Below are 17887 nucleotides of genomic sequence, written 5' to 3'. Positions count from 1 at the left end.
CGCTTATCCAGTTCAGGGTCACGGTGGGTCCAGAGCCTATCTGGAATCATTGGGCACAAGGCGGGAATACACCCTGGAGGGGGCACCAGTCCTTCACAGGGCAACACACACACACACATTCACTCACACACTTTTGAGTCACCAATCCACCTACCACCGTGTGTTTTTGGACTGTGGGAGGAAACCGGAGCACCTGGAGGAAACCCACACGGACACAGGGAGAACACACCTCACAGACAGTCACCCGGACCGGGAATCGAACCCACAACCTCCAGGTCCCTGGAGCGGTGTGACTGCGACACTACCTGCTGCACCTGAATTTATATAAAAACACAATTTACAATAAGTTGGGACACTGCAATATGTAAACAGAAACAAAATATGCAAATTATTTAAACCCTGTATTTACTTGAAAACAGTACTAACTGTTTTACTACCACTCAGAAGCATGAGGTGTCTATTATAATGTTTTTTTTTAGTTCATTTGTTTCAAAATGCGCATTTTTGTAAGGTAAGTAACTTAGCACCCAGACTGGTTTACTGAGGAGCCATGCTGTTGTAATCTATCCAGAAAGTGGATTAGCCTTCTCTTACTGAGATAAGCAAGGCCTTCCAAAAGACAGCATGTTGCTTCAAACCCATGTACATATTGTTCAACATGAACAGTGCTTTCACAGATATGCAATCTTACATGACTTATGCACTAGGAGATCCCATACCATCATAGATGCTAGTTTTTGATCTGTGTGGTTATACCAAGCTAGATGGTCCCTCTCCTCTGTACGCCGAAGGATGCAGCATCCAGGATTTAACAAATGTAGATTTGTGTGACAATAAATGTAGTTTAAATGTAGTCTCTACTTTCCTGAAGAAAGGCTGTAGCACTCTGCTGCTCTGTGGAAGGATGCATTACATCCAATACAATGACTTCATTATGAAAATATTTTGTATCCATGGAATGAGAAAAGTGCCCAAAATTTCGATGCTCACATGTTCATTTATTGAAGCAATGACTGCCATTTTCCCTGGTCGTTAACCTCATTTCATAGATTTTCAGTGACCTGTTTTTGTTTTTTTCCCCAGACTTACATGATATGGAAAAAAAACCCCATACCATTAAATAAATCATTCATTCATAATCTGTAACCGCTTATCCAAGTCAGGGTCACGGTGGGTCCAGAGCCTACCTGGAATCATTGAGCGCAAGGTGGGAATACACCCTGGAAGGGGCGCCAGTCCTTCACAGGGCAACACAGACTGACACACAATCCACCTAACAACGTGTGTTTTTGGACTGTGGGAGGAAACTGGAGCACCCAGAGGAAACCCACGCGGACACAGGGAGAACACACCAACTCCACACAGACATTCACCCAGAGCGGGAATCGAACCCACAACCTCCAGGTTCCTGGAGCTGTGTGACACTACCTGCTGGGCCACCGTGCCGCCCTTAAATAAATCAATTTAATTTTATTTTATTTATCCATGTTTCATGAAGTAGGAATGTTCAGCTATTAAACAAAAATTGCTGTGGGTCATATCTGTGATTTACGAAGTGAAAAACCTAGATGAACATCAAAAGAAGCCACAGAATTGTTGAATTACAAATTGACCATATATGGTCAATAGCGCCGATATCATGGACAGAATGTAGAAACAATTAAATAATATTTGGGTAAATGTCTGTTAGAAAGCTCCAAACAAACAAACAAACAAATAAATAAATAAAATTTAAATTTAAAACAGGTTGTTTTGCAGTGTATTTTACATAGGGATTGAGTGAATGAACGTTGGTTTTTTAAAAATGTAATATAACCGTTAATGAGCTACATAACCCTATTCCTGTATCACAATACACCGCTTAAAAACGAAAATAACTAACGTTAATATTAAACCTTATTTTAATGTATGTAACGTGACTGTGTTGTAAAGCGAGTCTCCCTCTGAGGGCGCTGCTGAGCGACACGACCGAAACAAACAGCTGCTGTACAGTGTGCTAAGCTAAAAACGGCTATTAGGGATTAACGGGAGCCTTTAACGCTTTCCGCTCTTTCATTCCTGTCATTTTCCACCGAAACGAGGTTGAAATGACAGAGTTAAGGCACCGCGGAACAACAGAGCAGGACCTGAAGCACCAGCAGTCGGAGGATAAGGTAAACAACACAGGAAATATAGCTATATTAAAAAGGGGATACAGAGTTTGCCTTCTTAATTGCGAGTTACCGTGCCACCTTAAATGGTGCAGCAGTCACGATGACGTTTAAGGTAGAACGGAAAATTCTAATCAGATATGTGCCAGCCTAATGTCAGAGCATACTAACATTAGCTCGGTCACTAAACAGTGAACAGATCTCTGGTCGTGACTCGCCCTGCTATCAGTACACAGAGATTTCAGTAAACATAGTAGTCAACTTACTGAATAATGAGGATGCTTAAATAACTATCTTGCTTTACACCGACTATTTTAGAATGATTGATTCTGCACAGTTAGTAACTCTGTGGTTTTAGTGTATTCGGATGTATTTTAAGCAATGAATGAACTGTATATTTTCACTGAACAAGAGTAACTCACGAAGTCCACTACTAAACGCCTTATATGGGTAAAACATGTCGGATCAAATTGTTAAGATGTACAAATAAGTCATTCATTGTGTACTGTGCAGTGATTACCACTGAATGACTGTTTACTCTCAACAGTAATAGGAATAAGAGGAATTCTCCTTTAAGATATGCCGTATTATATTAATTACTGATCCTGTGAATGACGAGGAGGAAGTGTCTTGCTCTCAGGTTCCTGAACAGCAAATTTCAGTGTTTTTTTTTCTGTCCCAGCACTAGTTTCAATGTTCCTGCAGATCTTTACAACATCTGCTAAGATCTGTTTCCCTGACAGATTATGTCTAGTGTTATTCATATTTTCCCTTAAATGGAGAATTGATTTAGAAAGCTTAGGGAAGTGCAGCAGTGCTAGCTGAGTGCCTAGTGTTGGTGCTGTCATTGGGAGAACTCCTGTTCAATGTCAGGTGATGTCTTCCAAAGCCAGGGGTCCAAGAGGGCAAAATTGGCTTTTCTTTCTGGATGGGAAGGGTGCCTCACTCGCCCCATATCACAGTGTGCACAGTGTTAGCCAGCAAGGTTTTTTGTCGGCCCTGTGTTTGTCCTCTGGTCTGCTGCGCTGTCCAGTGGTGTTACATCTGCAGTGGTTCAAAGAGTCAGTGGCTGGCTTAACTTGTCTTGAGGAAAGAATGTGCTTGGCTTCACTCTCCTCAGTTAGTGGCATTGTGTGTGACTGAACAGTGCTTTCAAAGATTTAGAACAGTTCTTTCAAATGTATCTGAAGCACCTACTTTGACATACCAAGCCTAACTCTCAGGAAGTGTGCAGCAGGTGATTGACAGCAGCTCTTTTATGGACAGTATATCAAGAATTTGATGCCTATTAGTATGGATTACAAATCTGACACAATTTGACATCAATAATGGTAATGGTAGACCATATTCTTTAATTGATGTTTACTTGCCCAAAAATGGCAAGTAAAAGTGTGCTTCCAAAAATTTACTAATGGCTAATCTGGTGTCATGTGCATGCAACAAAACAACTTGATGACTTGAAGGCTAAAAATTACATTCACACCAACCTACATGACTGCTTGTGAAGAATTACTAGGCATGTTCCCCAAGTTTAGAGGGTCTAAGATAATTTGTCTCTGTCTTCTGTCATAATTCATGGCCCCATGATGTAACACTACTAAAGTGGTACCAAGAATTCCTCTGAAAGAATGGGTACCAAGTTAGTGTTTGAATGCTTAACTGTCTCTGGTTCCCTAATTTATATGGATCCTCATGCACAATTTATACCCCTCACTAGCCAGCCAAATTTACATTCAAACTAATAATCCATTAAGAATCTGACCAATGGCTCAATCAGAAATGCATCTAGTTTACACATCACAACCGAATAGACTAATTGAGGCCATTACGATACATTTCCTGTATCCGTGTGGTCTGATAAATGGAAAAATAGTCCTGTAAATGCTTGTATCTGAATATTTTCCCCAATTGAAAAGTTATTTTATGAGGGTTGGTGTAAATGGCATATGTTATGGACATGGTGCCTCCACTCAGAATCTGTGAGATTCTTCAGTCTGACTCTCTCCCTCCAGTTTTCTGTGAAGGGTTTTTGAGGAAAATCACTGAGGTGAAATGAACATTTAGAACAGGATTCCTAAGAAGGGAATCTTTATTTTAGGAAACTTAAAATGTAGATTGTCCATGAAAGGGCTCAGACCCTCTGCAGGACTGACTAAATGTCCCAGTGTGAATTGGGCATGACTAGAGCTGTGCCATATCGTATCGTTTGTGATAATATCGTCATCATTTTTAAAACTATATAAACAATTAATATCATGATTTTCTGACTTGTTTATGTAATGACTCGGCACAGCAGCAATTCTGTGTTTGTTTTGTTACTTTTTGTATAATTGTTTACGTTTGCTGTTTATACGCACACAATTGTCTGTGCATTGGTTGTGTGGTAGGTTTATATGCTACATTATTGTTTTATAAAATATCAGAATCTTTGGTGAGTTACAGTTTACAAAATAAGCAAATGTTTACAGTTTTTTTAATGTTTGTTATATTTGTAGTAAAATAAATATAACCATATAATACTATTGCTATATATTTAATTTACTATAATTAATATTAGTATAATGTTGATTTTGTTTCAATAGTGTGTTCTTGAAATTAAAAAAAGTATTTTTTTCAGTGTGTTTTCTTATCGCCAAGAATATTGTTATCGCCAAAATACCCTGAAATATCGTGATGTAATTTTAGGGCCATATCGTCCACCCCTAGGCATGACCTCTCTACCCGTTTTAGTAAGTGTATTTAAAACTAATTTTCAGAGTCCACCATAATTTTAAAGCAATTAAAAAATCAACACAACAACAAAAAACTTAAATAACACACTGGTGCACCTTTTATTTTGACTGGACTTGTGCGCAGGCTCATTGTCATGGTAACATATACACTAAGTGGTACTTAGCACATGCATGTCATTTTGGATCTGATTACTTGTAGCGTTCATGTAAATGTAATGTAAATTTTAATCAGACTGATGAATAGAATTTACATGTAAACCCCTCAGTCTGAATCTATGATCTATGAGATTGCAGAAAATCTTTGCATGTAAACATAGTCACTCTTGGTTCCACAAATACATCAATTTAAATACCTGCATGATATATCCTCCTAGACAGATGGCCACGGTTGATAATTGCAAATAAAATGCAATACATTTATAACTGATAACACTGGTCAAGTTATTGTTTGTTTCTTCATGGTTAATCAGTTTATAGTTTGCTTTCCTACTCATTGTCTTTCATATATAGAGCTGATACTGCAAAAAAAAAAAAACACTGGACGAGAAGATGCACGCTCATTCGAACAGAGATCTTATTTGCTATGTGAGCAAAATTAAGTTACATTGGAATTGGACTCCAGAACAAACCTGCCTGTGTTTGGGTTCCTAACTAGCCAGCATAGCTACAACAGAATATTTGTGCAGAATGAGCTCTCGCAGCAAAAATAAGAGCACTTTGTGGTTATCCACCCTTGGGTGAGGTTTACCAAACCTGCTTCTGCAAAGAGAAACATCTTAACAGTGGTTTTACAACTTGAAGTGGATTTTGGAGTGGTTGTAAATATGGAACAGCGTTTGGAAAATCTGGAAAAGGGTGTGGCATTGATGGTGAGTAGCTGGCTATTTGCAAGTTCAGACTTGCTTGCCTGATGATTCATATACTTTTTTTAAGTGCATATCTTAAAAATATCCACTGTTTTAAAATGTATTACAATTTAGAAACGTGTCACCAAAATGTGCCCTTTTCGTTTCTGATTATTTAACATGGACCACTGAAGACCTCTGCTTCTAATGCCCAGTTTTTGGCAGTATATGCTGGCATGAATCATATATATATTATTTTATGTAGTAACAGATATATGTATATCAGATATATTACTATATTTCTTGTGAATCAGAATATGTAATCCTGGAAGGAGCAGATCTCATATCTGTAGAATCAGATTAATCATATGACATCATTACACATCTTTACTTATTATTTATTTATTTATTTTGTGTGTATATCTTTACTTTGCCCTTGTGGGCACACCTCCTTTTTACATGTAAGCATGGGAAAGGAGCAAAATGAACATTGTATAGTAGCCTGAAATGATATTCGTGATTCTGTGAATGGCCAAAGCTTGCTCCAATATATTTGTCTTAATCGAATGATTTAATATTTGGTTTTGAGTAAAATATTGGTTAAGACACATACTGACTGACTTTAGTTGTAATGTTAATGAGATTTACATTTTTCGTGTAATGATTGTGACAAAGGGGGCAACCAATGTCACATTGTCCGTAAGTTTAGATGCCTGGTAACCACTTGGATTGTATTAGGGTTTTTTTTAGGCTTTCTACCAAGTATGTCTTGTGTGCTTGACTGCATGTTTCTGTTGAGGTGATGTGGTCAGTTTATTCCAAACGCATACACAGGTCTTTTTGTGTTTAATAGGATTATCTGAGTGTGTAAAGTAATTTTAGTCTGTTACATTAGCTATCGGCTAATGTAGACGTGATGGAGAGCAGCTGACCTAAAGAAACAGAGCCACAAGTCTCTTCTGATTTATCTACTTCATAAGTTTTCCCCAGTCACCTGATACTAGTAAACTATAGGTGTTTTGAAAAGAAATGAAATAGTAAATACATATACATTACCATGTATATGTGAAATGGACAATAGATTAAGGCAGTGGTTTCCAAACTTTTCTTGCCATGCCCCCTATTGCAGTTTTCTTCTATCCCCCCAGTTGTTTCACAAGCTAGCACTTTTGCTTCACATAGCAACCTATTTAAGGTGGAATGGAGTATTCGGGTAAGAAGTGGGCAAATAATGTGAATAAAACTTGTAAACAAACCCATTTAAGGTAGAAATAAATGTTTGAAAATAAAAATTGTGAATAAGAAACCAAGATCTTCCTCCTAAAATGATATTTATGCTGGAAGGGGAAATAGACAAGTAAGATGATTCTAGACCTGTCAAGTCGAAATACTTAATGTAGATTTAGAGAGTAAAGGCTTGTAAATACAGGGAAAATGGCAGCTGCTTGTTCACCTTTTTTGCCTTTCTGTAGCATAGGTAGATGTTTTACTGAAATGATGAACACTTTTTCTGTGTAAATGTATTGATTATGGCACATTAGTTTTAGCTGTTACTATCCACAGTTCTTAAACACGTATTGCGCTCACTCGCGTATGTTCAGTTTTTCCTCAAACTATCCACCTGTCCGGTCTGTGGAGGAGGAGGGAGACGGCTCTCTCCACTATTTTTAATCTGTATTATATTTTACATTTTAAATGCTTTGTGTCGAAATTACATATTGCTCCTTTAAATTATTTTAAAGGGATACTGCACCAGTGTGGTTAACTCCAGATCATCATTTCTGCTGAATATTTTGTCCTAATTTACAGTGTAGTTGGAACTAATGAAATCCTCTGAGATACTTTTTTAAATTATCCCATTTCCCATGATAATTTTTTTTTCATATGGCTAATTATAAATATAAATTATATTATTATATTACTAATATTAATTATTATTATAAATTATACATACCACACATTGGACCTGTTTGACTAATAAATTGAAGGTTATAAATCTGTGTCGTGGTTTCATCCGCATTATTATTGGTTTTTGGCTATTTTTAATATAGGTTTTGATATTTTATGTGTTAAAATGATCTAAATCACATTTTTTACTACAGTGATTGACTTGGCCAGATTTTTTAGCATGTCCTTGTGCCAAACGTGTAAGAAGCAAAGAACTGTAAATGCAGGAATAAAAAAAATGACAAAATGCTTTATATAAAGAAAATAAAAAAGGTCCTCATTTGGCATTAAAAATGTGTAAACTTTATCAAGAATGGTTCATGTCAGGCATTTATTAAGTTTTTGTAGTGAAGGGTGGTAAAAGGTTTAGGCCACAATGGTACTATTTAAATCAGTATGTGATGGAAAAAAATGTTGTGCACCATTGAAGTAGGACAAAGTTCATACTAGACTAGAAGAAATAATCTCTAATTATTTTCCAGATAGGCACAGCTCCTCTTTTATATTTGCTTTAACATATTTACAAATGTTCATGTATCATCATGAGTACATCAAAATATCAGATGACATATTTAATGTAGCCAAAATTTCTTTATCCGTGCACTGAATACCTTCCCTTCATGACCCAAATTCATACAAAATTCCTACCCAGACCCTGAAGCGCTTTGTTTTGATTCGTTGGAGTTTCCTGACAGGGTGTCCTGGTAGAAAGAACCCTTCAGTACATAGAACCTGAAGTTTATCATCTTTAATTCAACATAAACGTCATTGTTCTTGTGTGATTCATGGAGCTTCAGCTTCATGGGATTAGACAGTGCTCTCAGCCAAATCAACAAATATGAATCACTGTGTCATAGTGAAGAAAAAATAGAACAGGACCCTGCCAGGAATATGAGGATGGAGGATATTTTTTATTTTACATTATTTTGAATGCTTTCCCACCCACGCCATTCTTTTCTTTCCTTTTTCACTTGCTTTTTTTTCCTTGCTTTCTATGTTTCTCTCCACTCCTCTCTTTTTTTCTGTCCCACTTACTGTTTCGTATCTCTAATTCTATTTTTTTTTCTTTTAGTCTGTCCTGTCTCTCTTTCTAGCATCCAAAGGATGCCCTTAGTTCCTGAACAGCTATTTGTGTCTTATGGACTGGAAGGGAAGGGGGTCGGGCCAACTAGTATATTTTTAACCCTGACATCCTGAATGACAGGAAGTGCACCATCTCCATGGAAACCCAAACTCCTCCCAGAAGGATCCCTTTAGTCAGATGGAGATGCTGGGTGTCATTGTTCAGAGAGAAAGAGAGCTAGAATGGAGTCATTCGCCCACTCACTTCTCTACCTTCCGGACAAGTCTGTGAATGTAGTCATTAGGATCAGGAAATTTAAAAAAAAAAAGGGAGAGTGAGTGAGAGAGAGTGAGTGTGTATGTGTTCTAGAAGCCACCCTGGTTGTCAAGGCTGACATCACACTTTGCAGGCTGTTGCTACAGTGATACTGTACTCGTGACTGGGGTTTCTGTAATGCCATGACAACAGACTGCTTCATGGCACGTGGTTCTGTTGTTGGGATACAAGTGTAGTCCAAGCATACACTAGATTCATATTACATTAACAGATATTTCTTAATAAGTAATTATCAACACTGGATATTTGTTTAGATTTGACGTTTTGGCTAAATTTAATTTACATTAGAAGAGCAAGCATTTATGTCAGTGTTACTTAGTTAAGATTATAGTAAATTGGTCTCCCAGCAAAGGCCCAAACTAAAGTCTAAATAGTATGCTATAGCTTACACTTATTAAGAACTTGTATTTTATTTACATAGTGAACAGAAAGCTTTGTTTACCGAAAAAATAAGTCCTATTGTAATTATCTTAAGATCTACATTAACAGTAAAAGTAATCAAGACATAATCTTCATTATCAGGAAAAACAGTTCCTAGTTTTAGAAAAATACAAACAGGACTCACAGAAATATATAATTTAATTCTCCTTGGACATTATTTTTTGAATTCATGTATCAAAAATTGCTTATGGATCTGTATAGAATTGGCACTCTGCTATTTGATGATGCCTTGTTTAAGTGATGCTTGGCTATAAAGCTAAAATAAAAATATGAACTTTGTATTAATTTGACAGCATTACCCCTATAGAAATAAACTGTTTCCATATATCTTTGCAATGCTAATACAGATACCAGGGGTGGGCAATATGGCCCTAAAATAATATCACAATATTTCAGGGTATTTTGGTGATAACGATATACTTGGCGATAAGAAAAAACACTGAAAAATATTTTTAATCATTTCAAGAACACACTATTGAAACAAAATCAATGTTATACAAATATTAATTGTAGTAAATTAAATACATTTAATACATATCAATAATATTACATGGTTATATTTATTAAAAAGTGTTATTTTACTACAAATGTAACAAACAGAAAAAAAGCTGTAAACATTTGCTTATTTTTTAAACTGTAACTTACCAAGAAATTTGAAATAAATTGGAAGTGTGTACTACAGCATAGTTTAATACTGAATATTTAATATGAGCGGTAACTGAACGATAGTAAAAGATAACTGGATTAGGAACACGTACCGTGTATCTACACTCTTTATCTACTTTATGAGTTGCACTGGCCAATTTATAGGAGCACTTTGTAGTTCAGCAGGTACAGACTGTATGTAGTCCATCTGTTTCTCTCCATCTTAATTTTTTTTCCATCCCATTTTTACTTGGTACATCAAAGGTCAGGACCTTCACAGAGTAGGTATGGGTGGTGGATTCAGGGTGGTGAATCATTCTTAGTGTTGCAGTGACACTAACATGTTGGTGGTGTGTTATTGTATGTTGCACATGTATGTGTGGATCAGACACAGCAGTGCTGCTGGAGATTTTAACATGGTGTCTACTCACTGTCCACTCTTGGTCCAGCATGTAGATGTAAAGGCAGAGACAGTTGCTTATCTTTTGCTGCACAGTTTGTGTTTGCCTTCTTCTAGTGCTTTATCAGTGGACACAGGATGCTGTTGGCTGGATGATTTTGGTTGGTGGACTATTCTCAGTCCAGCAGTGACAAGGAAGGCTTTTAAAACTCTAGCAGCACTGCTGTCTCTCCAACACATTACCATCATGTTAGCGTCACTGCAGCAATGATCTACCACCCAAATGATACCAGTGAAGTGACCAGTGAAGAGCAAGGTGAAATGGAAATAAAGTATGCAGAGAAGCAGGTGGGCTCCTTTATGGCCAGTGGTGCTGAGAGAATGGGCAGTGAGTGTAGAAGCAAGGTAAGTGTTCCTTATCCAGTGAATGTTCAGTGTTTAATACAATGCAAACATTAATCAAAATGAATGCAGAATGACATGATTGATTCTCTGATATGTTTAAATAAATTTTTTCAAAAGGTTTGTAGACACCTACTCATGTAGTGTTTATTCTGAAATCGAGGGTATAAATGGTGAGTTTGTCCCCTTTTGCTGCAGTAAAAGCCTCTCGATTTTGGAACATTGCTGTGATTATTCAATATTTAGCTGTTCTGTCTTTATTGGTTACTGTTTTTTAATGAAGATTATACCTGTACACACATTGAACAAAACCAAGTAGACTAACAATATCTAACAAAAATAATGACAATAATAATGTTTTTATAATTTAAAGAATATAGAGCAGTATTTTATGTATCACTCTCTCTCTCTCTCTAGGGTTCAGAAGCAGAAGATAAGTTGGAGAGAGATGGAGGGGCGTCAGATAATGAGTGTAAACTGGACTCGGGTGTTACTGAGGTTCCTCCACCTGCCGATGACACGCCGGAGGTTCTCAACAAAGCCCTGTCAGGGCTGTCTTCCCGGTAACCTGAAACATGTTGGTCCTTGGTCACTCAAACATGAGAGGACATGTTTATAGATTCCAATGCTCAATTTTGACAATATAGGTGTTTCTGTTTCTTCATTTTAATATATTTTTTTTATATTTACTGATTACAGTGAGTACATTAGCACCAGTATGTCCTTTGAAAACACTTTTATTATTATTATTATTATAAGTAAGTTGCACTGATGTCACACCAGTATTTGAGTACCAACCCAGTATTAGCACATGTTTTTACTTCAGTTTATTATCTGTAAATCTCTATGTGAAATTGCGAGGTATTCTTCATTTGAAACTAAACTCTGCAAATTCAGAATAACGGGGCGGAGAACTCTCGCAGCAACTGAGAAAAGTTCAGTGGCACATAGCTCAGAGGTGTTTAGCTTACTACATGAAGAATCTATTTTGGTTGTCCTAGTACAGACTTTGTGGCAGAGGTTGAAACGAGACAGAGTTGTCAGACGAAACAATGAGGAGAAAGTGTGACAGAGAAAGTGACAGAGCCCTGTATAAGAGTTAATATTAGACTGACATTACTCAGTAAAGTGAGCTGAAAGAGACATCACATGACATGACACAAGACAGACAGATTTTCTTTACGTGTTCATCCCATCATAAACAGGGTCTTTGGGTTATGAAAAGCACCGTATATTATTATTATTATTATTATTATTATTCCTTCTTTTGGACTAGTAAGTAATTACATGTTGTTGCACTTTCTTAAGTTGTTGCTGTGTTCTTTAGTAACATGTTTTGTTGACCAAAGTGTTAGATTCAAGTTTTTGAATGTTCACTCACTGCTAACTTTGGCCTGATTGGCTCACTTTTTAGCCTTAGATATCGATTCTGGTAATAAGTGCTTTTCTGAAGTTGCTGTGCGGTTGTAATGGCTATATTTACACTTTATATCAGTGGAACCCAAACTTCATTGACAACAGTGTTATAGTCAGGTTTTTGAGAGTTACTGATGAATGAGGGCCAGTGGTAGCACCTCAGGGCGGCACGGTGGCGCAGCAGGTAGTGTCGCAGTCACATAGCTCCAGGGACCTGGAGGTTGTGGGTTCGATTCCCGCTCCGTGTGACTGTCTGTGAGGAGTTGGTGTGTTCTCCCCGTGTCTGCGTGGGTTTCCTTTGGGTGCTCCAGTTTCCTCCCACAGTCCAAAAAAAAAAAAAAAACACACGTTGGTAGGTGGATTGGCGAATCAAAGTGTCCATAGCTGTGAGTGAATGTGTGTGTGTCTGTGTTGCCCTGTGAAGGACTGGCGCCCCCTCCAGGGTGTATTCCCGCCTTGCGCCCAATGATTCCAGGTAGGCTCTGGACCCACCGCGACCCTGAATTGGATAAGCGGTTACAGATAATGAATGAATGAATGGTAGCACCTGCTAACTTTAGCCAGATAAGCACACATTTTAGTGTTGGACATAGATTCTGCTAATACCACGAATACCATGAAGTTACACTTCATCGTTGTAGTAACATAGTCCAGTGTATATTATGAGCAATATATAGCTTTTATCATATATTCAACATAATTTTGTTCGATCACACACGTTCCACAGGCTCAGCATTGAGGGAGGATGTGAGTGTGTTTATCTCTAGAAGCCCAGAGTGTGTTTATCACTCGAGGCCCCAAGAACAAGTCATAACCGAACTGAATATGAGTTTACAAGGAGATTAAATGCAAGATATACAAAACCTTTCTTTATCATTTAAACATGTGACTTAAAGTATAATTAGTCCAGTGGGGAACACTCTTTGCCTTTGTCCTCCTAAAGGATTGATACACCATACACTGTCAGAAAATTTGTCGCTGTGGTGGTACCTTTTGCTGTCTCTGTGGTGGTACCATCAAGGGTACATGTTTGTACCTTATTCTATTATAATTGTAGATTTCAAAATTGTGTGGATTTCACACGCCGCATTCCATCTCCAGGACTTATACAGTGGAACCTCTACTAACGAACTTTCCAAGATACGAACCGGCCATTTGAATATTTTTTGCCTCCACCAACGAACCATGACTCTAGAAATGAACCCGAGCCTCCGTCGAACCGGCGGCTGGAAATGGCCACTGACCCCAGTAGGCGAGTCTCCCAGCGCCCCCAGACTTGAGTGAGCTTTTAAGATTAGCAAATTGTAGTTAACTAATTTAGCATTAGTGTAAATAGCAGACATCGAAATTCGTGCTAAGTTAAGCCGTATCTACGCTTCGTCTCCCCACATTCACCCGCCTACTCTCCGTTATTCCACCCACTCCCACCTCCCGTCATAAAGCCAGTGCCTGTGTTACTCCTCCAGCCAGTCGTCACGTCTTCAAGGTAGCGATGTTTAACCACTTAAAACTTTTTTATTTCTTTTTTATTACTGTTTCCACTGTATTTCTTTATTATTTTTAGTAATGCTACATGTATTTTTTTACTAATTTGAGAGTTTTGTAAACATATATCAGTGCAAAAAGGGTGACTTTCGGGGTGGGCTGGAATGCATTCATTGCTTTTCCATTATTTTAAATGGTGAAAATTCACTTTTCTATTTACGAACCGGGTCACGGAACGGATCAAGTTCGTAGGTAGAGGTTCCACTGTATTATGTTCTTTAATTTTATACAGTTCTGTAATGAAAGATTACAGATATTCACCTCTCCACCTGGAGAAGAGAATGTAATATACCTTTAGGGAACACAACTGGACTTTAACATTACATCAAACGTATCTTTAAAGGTACGTTTACACTCTGTGTACCTTCAGGTACAATAATGTACCGCTACCATACGTTTTTTTTTTTCTGAGAGCATATTATAATAAATAACAAGTTATATAAAAGTAGGTTATAAGTCTGAGTTTTGCTGCCTGAGTCCATATTTATACACTGATTATTTTAACTGCCCTCTTTTCTTCTACCCATATTTAGCTTGCAGGCCTAAATCTGGTGTTATATGAATTGTGCATGAGAGTATTTGATTGCTGGTTTTCGTTGATGGTTTTCCATAGAGACTGGAGAATGGAAGGAATTTATTGATTGATCAGCACACTCTCAGGCCACAGCCTATTTTGCTAATAGCGACCGTTTGAGCAGCTTGCTTCCTTTAATTTAGATGATTAAACATCCCATCTAATCATCTGTGTGTTTCCACTACACAGATGGAAGAACTGGTGGGTGAGGGGCATCCTCACACTGGCGATGATCACCTTCTTCTTCTTTATCATCTATCTTGGCCCAATGGTGCTGATGATGATTGTGGGTGTTTTTCTTATCTTCATCTTTTTAATACCATGTTTATTGTGCACTTTTTAGTACATAGCTGTAATTATCTTGGTAATACTCTGGCAAAATATAATCTGTTTAATGTGGAGTAATGATAAACCTGAGAATTAAAGAATTAAAAAAACATGTAATCTTATGCACATAGTAATCTGATTAATTGTCTTCATGATTTGATAGTCCTACTTTTAATGCAGCAAGATTTTATTCTGAGTAATTTTGATCATCTTTTAAACATTTTTTAAAAATGATTATTATTAAATATTCATCGTATCCTGTCTGCTGCAGGTGCTCTGTGTGCAGATCAAGTGTTTTCAGGAGATCATCACCATTGGCTACAGTGTATATCACTCTTACGACCTCCCCTGGTTCAGAACTCTCAGCTGGTGAGATCTTCCAGACTTCCTACTGCACTTTTCCACACTTCTCCCTCTCTCTGGCCTCCTCTGTCTTTTTTTTTTTCTTTAACTCATACATCTGCCCACTTTGTGCAGTTTATAAGCTTCTGTGTAGAGGTCAGTGTGACATTTTGTTACTCATTAACTCTGGCTGCATAACCAGACCCTGATATTTTTTTTCCTTTTCTAAATCAGTGCTTTCCTCTGCCCATCCAGCTTCACATTTCTTTCTCATCAGCAAAGTCGAGGTAACAATGTCCCTTTTAGATCATAGAGTAGTAGTTTAGAATTGTACGAAAATTAAAAGATTTAGAGGTAAAATGATCCACCCTGGAATCCATATCCTCTCTTCCACCTTTGGCCTGAACAGTTCTGAACATGAGCAAAAAATAGAATATTCATGGCTTGGAAAAAGAATTGTTTCAAACTGTGGCCCCTAGGGATCTCCAGAGTAAGATTTTTCGCCTGTAATTCAAATTTGTATCTGTAGTATATTTAACTGAAATACTATCAAGCATTATGTTTCCTGTTTCTATAGTAGAGGACTGACAAAAATCTGAACATTTCTGTGACATTTTCTCAACTTTACAGACTGATCTCAGCCGAAACACAGTTAATTTTCTAATTTTCATTTCTCTGTGTGTAGTATGCATGAAGGCACTATTTGTAGGTTTTGTTAGCATTCTTAATTCTGTAAAACACTCTGCATTTTTAATTTGTAATATATATTAACTAACATAATGTGCTGTTGTTCATATAGAGGTGTTCTACACGTAATGCTTAAAATCAATGAAGTCCCCTTTTAATCATGCATAATTAGTTCCTGTAATCATTTTCTAGTAAAAATTGCCAACTTGTGTTTGGTGCTAATTTTAGTAATATACATGCATATTAAGATGATAGATTATTGGAAAATAGTATACTATTTTCCAATAATCTATCAACTTAATATGCATGTATATTACTAATAGTATACTATTTTCCAATAATCTATCATCTTAATATGCATGTATATTACTAAAATTAGCACAAAACACAAGGTGGCAATTTGGGTGGGTTGTATGGGGACACTGTAGGCAGTGTTACTGCCACACAGCTCCTTAGACTCGAGGTCCTGGGATCAATACTTGATTTGTGAATTTGGTGAGTTATCCCAGTGTGTGCGCCTTTCTTTTGGGTGTTCTATTTGCCTTCCATGGTCAAAAAATACATACATGTACAGATTTTCTGTGTGAAATGGCCCACACGTATGAGTGTTTGGGTGATTGTGTGATGCCCTGTGATGGACTGGGGTCCTGTCTTGGGTGTGTTCCTGCCTTGTGCCCAATGATTCTGGCGAGGCTCTGGACTGCTAAAAGAAGATAATGCTAGAATTATATTTATTCTGTGAGTGCATCACACCTGATGAACCAAAATAGCTTTTTAAAAATTATATGTATACATAATCAACACACAGACAACACATGCACATAATAAGTTGGAGCATTTGTCAAGATTATAACAACATAGCTTAAGGAAATAAGACCGATTGTATATTGGACTAGGGTCTGCTAAATATGTGTTTGTTTTTTTTTTGTTAATAATTTTTTCTTCCCCCCTTTTAATCTATTTTAGTCCTCTCTAAACCGATGGTGTTTTTTCAGGTACTTCCTGTTGTGTGTGAACTACTTTTTCTATGGTGAGACGGTGACAGATTATTTCTTCACGCTGGTGCAGAGGGAGGAGCCTCTAAGGATTCTCAGCAAATACCATCGCTTCATCTCATTCGCCCTCTACCTCACTGGTGAGATACTTGCATGTTAAAATTTAAGAATATTAGAAGGTGATATTATGAGATTATCTGAGGAAATGTGCACAATGTCTCTGTTAACCTGTTGTTAGAGATTCAGTAAAATGATGATGTCAGAATTATTTTCCACATCTGTGTAATAAACTGCCAAATATAATGAGTAAAGCTGGCCTAGTTGCTGGTAATAGTTATAGATTTAATAGTGCTTGAAGTTTAGTCCAACCCTAACAAATATGTATATGTAAATAAACTGTACAAAGACAAATATACAGTCTTTCTTTAACTGAGTTGCGCAACATCAAACAAAGTGCAGAATGAAACATGACAGGATGGCAACGGTTATTGTGTCTTGGTATATCACCAAGAATAAATAAAATAAAAAACAATATCAAGTGCTCTAAAGAAAAACAACTTGTCCAAAAAGGGTTATGATATCCTAAATTTAAATGTATTTAAATGCTCCCTTTATTTAAATGTATTATAAAGAGTATACAAGTTTCGATTGTATAAATTACTTACAATATTGCACAATAAATTACATACAAGTGCATAATCATATTAATTTGCAACCTATCAAACCTAGGATGGGTGGGAGATTAGATTGTTTGAGTGTGGGGCCAGTAGCTAAGCTATTCTTGCTCCTCTATGTGAACTTACTCTATTTCTGATAATATCCAATTTGTTGGTTCAACTTAATATTTTCTGACATTTTTCATTCATCGAGGCACAGTGTGGCAGGTTTGGAAGGCCTGGGAGAATTTGGAAGGAAGCAAGGGAGCATTTACACTATGCATAGATATAGTAAACTGTGTGCATAGTATATTAATATAGTCTTGTGGAAAATTGTAGCCACCGCTCCTTATATTTTAGGGTGTTAATCAATGTGTAAAACAA

General features: G+C 37.1%; 1 protein-coding gene across 1 annotated transcript in view; it reads left to right on the top strand.

The window, feature by feature from the left end:
* The first annotated feature begins 1974 nt into the window (after positions 1-1974).
* The window catches only part of LOC136678691 (phosphatidate cytidylyltransferase 2-like), a 30813-nt gene continuing 14900 nt past the window's right edge, over positions 1975-17887 (top strand). Inside the window, exons 1-5 of the mRNA XM_066656791.1 lie at positions 1975-2153; positions 11379-11524; positions 14686-14782; positions 15095-15192; positions 16848-16987. Of these exons, the coding sequence (XP_066512888.1) occupies positions 2088-2153; positions 11379-11524; positions 14686-14782; positions 15095-15192; positions 16848-16987 (547 nt within the window). The 5' untranslated portion in view covers positions 1975-2087. The remainder of the gene's footprint in view (positions 2154-11378; positions 11525-14685; positions 14783-15094; positions 15193-16847; positions 16988-17887) is intronic.

Source organism: Hoplias malabaricus, chromosome Y (assembly GCF_029633855.1).
Source record: "Hoplias malabaricus isolate fHopMal1 chromosome Y, fHopMal1.hap1, whole genome shotgun sequence".
Lineage (NCBI taxonomy): Eukaryota > Metazoa > Chordata > Actinopteri > Characiformes > Erythrinidae > Hoplias > Hoplias malabaricus.
This window is presented reverse-complemented; position numbering and strand designations above follow the sequence as displayed.